The sequence below is a fragment of the Wolffia australiana genome, chromosome 13 (genome assembly GCF_029677425.1).
Source record: "Wolffia australiana isolate 7733 chromosome 13, ASM2967742v1".
Lineage (NCBI taxonomy): Eukaryota > Viridiplantae > Streptophyta > Magnoliopsida > Alismatales > Araceae > Wolffia > Wolffia australiana.
In genome coordinates, this window is record NC_135847.1 from 10,688,931 (window position 1) to 10,697,555 (window position 8,625).

The 8,625-nt window shown below is 45.8% G+C and overlaps 2 protein-coding genes across 2 annotated transcripts; one reads left to right on the forward strand and one right to left on the reverse strand.

Annotated features, from left to right (window-relative positions):
* Positions 1-513: 513 nt before the first annotated feature.
* LOC144711488 (ACT domain-containing protein ACR6-like) lies at positions 514-3,796 on the forward strand. Its single transcript, XM_078585500.1, has 6 exons — positions 514-940; positions 1,019-1,073; positions 1,655-1,769; positions 1,836-1,903; positions 1,970-2,527; positions 2,608-3,796. Exons 1-6 carry the CDS (start codon positions 894-896, stop codon positions 3,061-3,063), a joined length of 1,299 nt encoding a protein of 432 aa, XP_078441626.1. The 5' UTR covers positions 514-893; the 3' UTR covers positions 3,064-3,796.
* On the reverse strand, positions 3,302-8,186 carry SWI3A (SWITCH/sucrose nonfermenting 3A). Its single transcript, XM_078585499.1, has 7 exons — positions 8,046-8,186; positions 7,410-7,942; positions 6,062-6,475; positions 4,597-4,766; positions 4,487-4,515; positions 4,239-4,381; positions 3,302-3,637 (listed from the first exon to the last, which is right to left on the reverse strand). The coding sequence occupies exons 1-7, from the start codon at positions 8,122-8,124 to the stop codon at positions 3,431-3,433; spliced, it is 1,575 nt and encodes a 524-aa protein (XP_078441625.1). The 5' UTR covers positions 8,125-8,186; the 3' UTR covers positions 3,302-3,430.
* Between the last annotated feature and the right edge of the window lie 439 nt (positions 8,187-8,625).

Consider the following 8,625-nt stretch of genomic DNA (forward strand, 5'->3'; position numbering starts at 1 on the left):
GAGGGTGGAGAACGATAAAACGATACAGAGTGGGGGAAGATACAGAGAGAGCGAGAAAGAGGTGGAGAAAGATAAAACGGTAAAGAGTGGGGGAGGAGAGAGAGAGGGAGGAGAAAGGTAAAATTATAGAAATTGGGGTTGGAGAGAGAGAGTGGGGGGAGAAGAGAGATAGAGAGAGAGAGAAAGAGGGAGGAGAAGCAGAAAAAGATCGAAAGTGGAGGGAAGAGAGAGAGAGTACGGGGGGGGGGGGGGGAAGGGTAGATAAAGAGAACAAAAGATGAAGAATTGTGAGAGAGAGGGAAGATAAAGAGAACAAGAATAGATAGAGAGAAGGTATATAAAGAGAGCATCAATAGAGAGAGAGAGAGAGAGTAGATAAAGAGAGCAAGAATAGAGAGAGAGAGTAGATAAAGAGAGCAAGAATAGAGAGAGAGAGAGGGTAGAAAAGAAAAGCAAGAATAGAGAGAGCGGTAGATAAAGAGAGCAAGAATAGAGAGAAAGAGAGAGGGTAGTTAAAGAGAGATAGAGGGTAGATAAAGAGACTAAGAGTAGAGAGAGAAAGAGAGGGGAACTGCAGATACTTTAAAGCAAAAGGGATAGGTCGCGTGCAGGTTGCCCATTCCCTTCATGTCCAGCCTGCCCGCCACCGCAAACCCTCAAATCTCATGCGAGACAGACCAACTCTAGAGAGAGAGAGAGAGAGAGAGAGAGAGAGAGAGAGAGAGAGAGAGAGAGAGAGATATCCAATTGGACCCTGCAGGTATGCTGCAGTATAGAAGAAGCAACTGAAGCTACCCTAACAAGTCTCCTCCGATCCCCTTCCCTCTTCCCCGCCCCATTCCCATCCAACCCATCCAACCCATCTCTTGAATCCGAGAGAGAGAGAGAGAGAAATGGACGACTGGTACGCGAAACTCGTCCGTAGAATGACTACCCCGAGGTAGACCTCCGCTCTCTCTCTCTCTCTCTACTTCTCTCTATACTTTCTCACCTTCTCTCTCTCCTCCAATCTTTGCAGCTTCGTCATCGACAACAATGCCTGCCCCGACGCGACAGTCATGAAGCTTCTCTGCGTGTGTATCGTTACTCAATCCTCCCTCTCTCTCTCTCTCTCTTTGTCTTGCTCTCTCTCTATGTTTCTCTCTCTCTCCATCTCTCTCTATGTTTCTCTCCCTCTCCATCTCTCTCTATGTTTCTCTCTCTCGATCTCTCTCTATGTTTCTCTCCCTCTCCATCTCTCTCTCTCTCCATCTCTCTCTATGTTTCTCTCTCTCGATCTCTCTCTATGTTTTTCTCTCTCCATCTCTCTCTATGTTTCTCTCCCTCTCCATCTCTCTCTATGTTTCTCTCCCTCTCCATCTCTCTCTATGTTTCTCTCTCTCGATCTCTCTCTATGTTTTTCTCTCTCCATCTCTCTCTATGTTTCTCTCCCTCTCCATCTCTCTCTATGTTTCTCTCCCTCTCCATCTCTCTCTATGTTTCTCTCTCTCGATCTCTCTCTATGTTTTTCTCTCTCCATCTCTCTCTATGTTTCTCTCCCTCTCCATCTCTCTCTATATTTCCATGTCTCTCCGCATCTCTCTCTCCCCATATCTCTCTATCTCTATCTTTCCATCTCTCTCTCTATCTCTAACTCTAATTCGATTCATGGCAGGTGGAGGCGACGAACAAGCAGGGAATTCTCCTCGGATTTGTACAAGCCTTGGCCGATCTCGACCTCGTCGTCGTCAAAGCCAACATGTCCTTCGACGGAGAATGGTTCATGGACGGTGCGTTTCTCCCCCTTAAATTTCTCAATTTTTCTTCAAACTCACCTTCACGATAATTCCGTGCAGTCCTCCACGTTAAGGACGGCGACGGCAACAAGGTCCTCGACAGAGCCACGATCCTCAAGCTCGAGGAGGTAACCGAACCCTTCTCAAAACCCTAATCCTAACCCTAACCCTAACCCTAATTTTTTTCTCGGCAGGGGGTTGCGGCCCTGTCGGCGTGCCCGGTCCCGGCGATCGAGCCGCGGCTATGGCGGCTCGAGCTGGTTGGCTCGGACCGGCCGGGCCTACTGTCGGACCTCTCGGCCGTTCTTAGGGACCTGCAAGTGGACGTGGTCAACGCCGAGGTCTGGACCCACGACGGCAGCGCCGCGGCCGTGATTCTGGTCACCGCCGCCGAGCCCGTCAAGCTCGCCGCCCTCCGAGACCTCCTCTGTAACGTTCTTCGCGGAGACGGGGGGGATCCGGTCACCGCCCGCGTGGCCCTCGCCGCCGACTCTGCCGCCCACCCCGCCCGCCGCCTCCACCAGCTCATGTTCTCCGGCGAGAAATATCTCGCCGCCGCCGCGGAGAAATATCCCGCCGCCCCCGTCCACGTGGCAGTCTCCTATTGCCCCGAGAAGGACTACACTATGGTCACCGTCCGGTCACCCGACCGCCCCAAGCTTCTCTTCGACACTCTCTGCGCCCTCGCTGACCTCGGGTACCTCGTCTTCCACGGCACTGTCGTGGCGCGCGGAGGCTCCGACGCGTGGCAGGTCAGCGTTGACCTTAGTCAATGATGTTGACTTGTAGTAGAGGTGTTGACCGGGAAAAATTTTATTTTCTTTCTGCGCAGGAGTATTATATGAGGCACGAGATGGGGAGAGGGATGTGGACAGCAGAGGAGAGACGGCGCGTGGAATGCGCTGTCGCGGCGGCAATTGGGCGACGAGTGGCCGATGGCGCGGCGGTGGAGGTTAGGGCCGAGGACCGTGCTGGGCTTCTCTGTGACATTACGAGGGTGTTCAGAGAAAACGGCCTGGCCATCCGCCGGGCCCAGATCTCCACCGCCGCCGGCCGGGCCGTCGACACCTTCCACGTGTCCGACTTGTCGGGCGGACACGTGGACCGAAACAGCATTGACGTTGCTTGCCGCCAGATTCGCCACTTAGGCAAAGCCCTGGTCAGAGTCAAAGACGGCAGTGTTGACCCGGCTTTGAAGGGGCCCACAGAGTCAACCGGCTTCCTCCTCGGGAGCCTTCTCCGAGCCTGCTCCCTCCACAGCTTCAGGCCCATTAGATCCTACTCTTGATCTAGAATTGCACATAGTGGTACCACACTGAAAACGTTGTACATAAGTCAAAAGGGTATGTGCAGTATGTTTTGCCTTATCCAAAAATTCCATGATGATGGTCATCAATATCAACATACCATCATCATCTGTATGGTTTGATGAGGCGTCAAGTCCAAGAAGTTGTCAAGAGAGGACTAGGTGAAACGTCATCATCATGATTTGGGGCATGATCAAATCGGGGCATGGAGGAGAAGACTAGGTGAAACGTCATCCATGATCATCATAGATTAATGTTTGATCATGTCCAGTGGGCTCTAAGATGATCATACCCCCATCACAATCAGCATGATCTGATGTCACATAATCAACATCATCAACATCATGATCATGCAATGGTGCTTCGGGCAGGAACTGGAGGCTTGGTCAAACCGGGGTCTTTCCATCTGGGGATGCCAGCGGCCAGAGGGCGCTGCGAGATGTCGATCCATTCATGTATGATGTCCTCTTTGAGCTGCTGTATTTGCACGTACTGCTGCTCCATGATCGACTCCAGCTCTCCAAAGTGCTTCATCTTGTGCCTCATCTTCTTCATCTGCCCACCCAAATTGAAACATTTTTTTCCTCTAAGAAGCATTTGATTTATGTTTCTAGATGTTTTTTCCCTTAAATTGCAAAAAATTTGATAGATAACCCTGGAGGTCAATTTGAAAATTTTCATGGACTCGTAATAAAAGGAGAACATTTGTTGTTTTTTTACTTTCAGATTACGATGGTACAAAGTAAAGGGACGGATGTGAAGGTCAACAATTAAGAGGCTCAATCGAAACGATTAATGGATTTATTTTACAAAAGATTTTTTTTATTTTTGAAGTTGGCCTTATAAAAATAAAAGTCAAAAAGTCAGGTACGGAGGTCAATAATAAAGGCACAAGTTGAAACTTTGATAGATTTTTAAAAAGACTAAAAGATAATTACTTTTTAGACTTTTTCTTAAACGATTTAAACAACTTATGGGCATTTAAAAAAACATTTTTTGGTTCTAGAATTTTTCATTAGACTGGTGAAAACTCGTCGGTCAGATCAGGAGGTCAACAATGTAGTCCCAAGTTGAAATATTTAATCGGTTCATTGAAAAACAAACATTTTTAATTGCAGATTTTTTCCTTAAACGAGTAAAAAGTCAAGGGTGAGACCTGAAGGTCAATAACTGAGGCCATCAAGTAGTCAATCTGTCTCTGCTCCTGGTCTGCAAGCAACTTGGCATGGGCAGCGGTTGCCGCCAAGGCCGTTGCTGCCGATGCCCTGATCTGAATAATGGACCGCCCAAAGTCCATCTCTGCAGGAAAAACGAGACATCTTAATTTTAAATTTTCTTAATATGCTCGGATAAATATTATTTTTCATAATCTCTGGGGAAAGTCAAGAACCCATCATCACGCACCTTCATCGTACGGCTCAGCCTTAACATCACTAAAACAAATAAAAAAGGCGAGTTAAAAGTGCAAATAAAAAGTTGACGTGCAGATACAAGTGCAATCAAAGGTTAATAACCTCACTGGGCTGCCCTCAGATGGTAATGAACGGCTAGGATTATTTTTCTCCTCGCCATCTGATCCGAATACCTTCTTAGCGAAGGAATTTTCCTCACACAGAGCCAAAATTGCTGCACCAGCAGCTGCTGAAGCAACATCCGGTCCAGCCCTTGCTGATAAAGAAGCTGCCTGAGAGAGATACAGCCAGAATTTCCTCGTCAAGAAAAGTTTTTCAACTTCTTAATGATCATACGCAAAAATCTAGAATCATCGGTCACCCGAACAGACATAAAATGATTTCGTTTTGAATAAATAACAGACATTAAATGATAATTTTCGCTCTGGCTGATAGACTGAGGTACTCCTGATAAGACATTTTTCTCCACCACCAATTAGTGTTGGTTGGTAGACTGAGGCTACCCTACACAGTCGGTTAAGTAAACCCACTTATTCATTTTTGGTTACCCTAACATGATTCCTGATGAAGTTGGCCCAGTAGGAATTGATGAGCGCATATAGCATATAATTCAGAAATATTTAATTAAAGTAATAATTAAGTGTATTATGAGACAACTCAACTGGACTACAACACTTTGTTGGGATTCGAGCAGTTGAAGTAGAGGAATTTTAGGTGACACATACGAGAAAGAGGAAGAAAATGCTACATGCCCTTTCACTCCAATTGGAAGAAGCACATCCTACAAGTGATTAAAGAGGCTATTCGGATCTGTGACAAGGCCATTGTGATGCTTTGATCACACTCCATGTAAATAACACAGTTGACCTGCCCAGAGTTGATCCAGATAATAGTGAAGGGGTTGGGTTGACAAACCTGATCCAACCCTTGGGTTGACTAACCAGATGTTACGATCTCCATGGAGATCTAACAAAATCAAGAAATGGGACGAGGGGTAGAGAGGAGAATAGGAGAGATGGAAGAGGTAAGAAAGAAGAAGAGAGAATGATAGGTGAACAAACTCTCAAGAACCTCCGAATCAGGAGTTCTTGCCATCATGAAAGCCGGATACAGCTATTCGTGCCAAGAAACCACAAGTTGATCTTTCATCCAAAAGTCCCCTTAATGACCTCACAAGGGGGTATTTATAACCCTACAATTTCAAGAATTGGTTATCTGATTAGGACTCTAACACCAGACCAGAACAAAAAGCGAGATCAAAGGTCAAACATCAAGGGTCAGGACAACTTTAGTTCGTTTTCCCTTTTCTGTATGGGTTGCCCCAGACAGGAACCCAGATCTAGTCAGATGGACCATGCAAGTTTTCCTGCATAGAGAAAAGAACTTTCCCCAAACCGTGCATGCAGTTTTCATTGCACACGAAAGATCAGAGAGACCAGATCACCCAACCCAAACAGGGTCATGCAGAACCCTGCCAACAACCTACTACAACATTTCAACATGAATAATTAATGAGTATGAGGAAAAAAGTGACAAAACATTGATAGAATAGACTGCTGAGACACACCTGCTCGAGAAGCGAATTGCCGACGTCAGCTAGAGATGGGAGGAATTTCCTCTTTCTCGTGGGTTTATCAATAATTTCCTCATCAACTTCATCTGAACTTTCCTCCTCTCGCTGGGTCAATGGGGCTATCTTATCAAACTTTCCACTTTTGGAAGCCATATGCTCGCCAAAGGGGAGTTGAATCAGTTTTCCAATACAGTCAAGTCTGCTTCTACGGACATGGTTGGCGACGAGGTCCCAGTCTGGCCCTTTTGAGACTATTGCTTCTAACAGAGACAACGTCTCTCTCTCTGTCCATGGGCTATTGAGATTTCCTGCATTTTCATCTTTCTCATTGTGATAATCAAAATCTTCTGCTGCCTTTCTGGAATTGGCCTCCCCACTTTCAAAGCATTTGACGCAGACTACCATTCCCTGTGTGAATAAATTCAAGCAATTAGTTCCATGATGCATTGGATCATAGCAGATGGAACAATAATACAAAAGTTACACAGTAGCTATATGCATCACTCGAACATTCTGGCAACATTAATTGGAATACATTAGTCACAACAGGGGTCAGTGACGACGAAAAATTCTCATGGTCACTGTCTGTTTTTCTTGGACGAAATGAATAATGACAGAATGACGGCATGATGACGAGATGATGACGATAGATTGGCAAGATGATGAAAAATCCAGCGTTGAATGATTCAGTCTCACGAGGATGATGATTTAATGAGATAATGAGACGAGCCAACTATCGGACAATGCTAAATTCGTCATTGGATGATTCAGATCTACAACAATGACAAGATGATGAGGATGAGACAATGAAGAAACAATGGTAAATTCGTCATCAGATGATTATAATGCGCGAAAATAACGGTATGTTGATGAGGGAATGTTGAGACCCCGAACAAGACGATGATGAGATGATGATGAGACAAGATTTGTCCACAGAATAATTCCGATACATGAGAATGGTGACAAGTAGTTAATGTGCTTGTCATTTTCACCGATCATCACCAAGAAGCCGAAGCCGAATCAAGATTTCCCTACACCATTAGTTTTAAAAATATTCATAAAAAAAAGAATTGACATTATGCCAAAGGGATCATTGAAAGAGAAGACCATCTCTTGACAAACTTTTGTGTCCAAAATGTCTTCAGTGACTGAAAAACATAAATCAAAATATTCAGGTGAATCACGGTAGTGGTAAATCAGTCCAAAAAAAGGTATTCATGAAATAAAATCTAGACAAACACAAATCATAAAAAACAACAATTTAGTAATATCATAGCTGCTGCAGCCATTGAGATTACGTAATTTCTGAAACGTATAATGCAAACAATAGAAAGAGATTTACCGATTTTGATTCGTAATATCCCGAAAAACACTCGTCGCCGCAATCCCCACATATCCGGCCAGCAATTGGGGTGCAATCGCTAAACACATCTGAGTACGATGTCAATGGCGGTAATCTGAACCCACTTCTAGAATCAACGACGCTCGGAGGAACACCAGCCGGCGCCGAAAACCCTTTGGCAGAACCAGGGCAAGCAACAACCTTCACTGCAATGGGAGGCCCATCTTCAACCGCAACAGTAACCGCCCCCAAGCTATCCTCCACTGCTCCTCCTCCATCAGCAACAGAGAAATTGATCAACCCCCATCGATCGAGGAAAAGAAAAACCCTATGAATCGATCCAACATCGCCGACGAGGGAGCGTCTGATCTCGGTCAAGGTGATCCGACGGCCAGCGTCCTCGCGGTACTTGTTGATGATGAAGTCCCGGTACTCCTTGTATACTCTAGGGTTTCTCGAGGCGGAGCTTCCGTCGAAGAACTCGCTCAGTTCTCTCTTCTCCGTGTCGTGGATTTCGTCCCAGTGGAACCATCCTGCAGAGAGCGAGGATCGAAAACGAAGAATCGCGTCAGATGTGAAGATCGAAAACCCTAGAAAACCGTAGAAGAGAAGGGAATGAGAGAGCAGGGGGGGTACGAGAGCGGCTTGGAATGGTGTAGAGCTCTCGATCGTGGGGAGCGGAGGTGAGGACTTCCGAAGTTCTTTGTACTTCCATCGCTCCTCCTCTGTCGTCGCGGTCGCTCGGTTCCAATAGTTTTAGCGTCCTAGTCTCTATTTATGAGTTTTAGCGTCTTTGTTTCTATTTATAATTCGGGTTCATATTCTCTCTCTCTCTCTCTCTCTCTCTCTCTCTCTCTCTCTCTCTCTCTTTCTCTCTTTTTAATCTGTCTTTCTCTCTATCTCTCTTTCTCTCTTTTTCTCCTCTCTCTCTCTTTCTCTCTATCCCTCTTTTTCTCCCATCTTTCTATATTTCTCTCTTTCTCTCTTTTTCTCTTTCTCTCTCTCCTCTTTCTCTCTCCCTTTTTTCTCTCCTCTTTCTCTCTATCTTCTCTCTCTCTCTCTCTCTCTCTCTCTCTCTCTCTCTCTCTCTCTCTCGTCTCTCTCACTCCTCTTTCCCTCCTCTATCTCTCTCTTTCTATCTCTCGTCTCTCTCACTCTCTCTCCTCTCTCTCCCCTTTCTCTCTTCTTTTTCTCTCTCCCTCCTCTCTATCTTTCT

Coding starts and splice junctions, on each gene's coding strand:
- LOC144711488 (XM_078585500.1), top strand. CDS start 894: ATGGACGACTGGTACGCGAAACTCGTCCGTAGAATGACTACCCCGAG. Junction 1,770..1,835: donor CGGAGAATGGTTCATGGACG/GTGCGTTTCTCC, acceptor AATTCCGTGCAG/TCCTCCACGTTAAGGACGGC. Junction 1,904..1,969: donor CGATCCTCAAGCTCGAGGAG/GTAACCGAACCC, acceptor TTTTCTCGGCAG/GGGGTTGCGGCCCTGTCGGC.
- SWI3A (XM_078585499.1), bottom strand. CDS start 8,124: ATGGAAGTACAAAGAACTTCGGAAGTCCTCACCTCCGCTCCCCACGAT. Junction 4,382..4,486: donor GGCTGAGCCGTACGATGAAG/GTGCGTGATGAT, acceptor TTTTTCCTGCAG/AGATGGACTTTGGGCGGTCC. Junction 3,638..4,238: donor CCTCAGTTATTGACCTTCAG/GTCTCACCCTTG, acceptor TTGGGTGGGCAG/ATGAAGAAGATGAGGCACAA.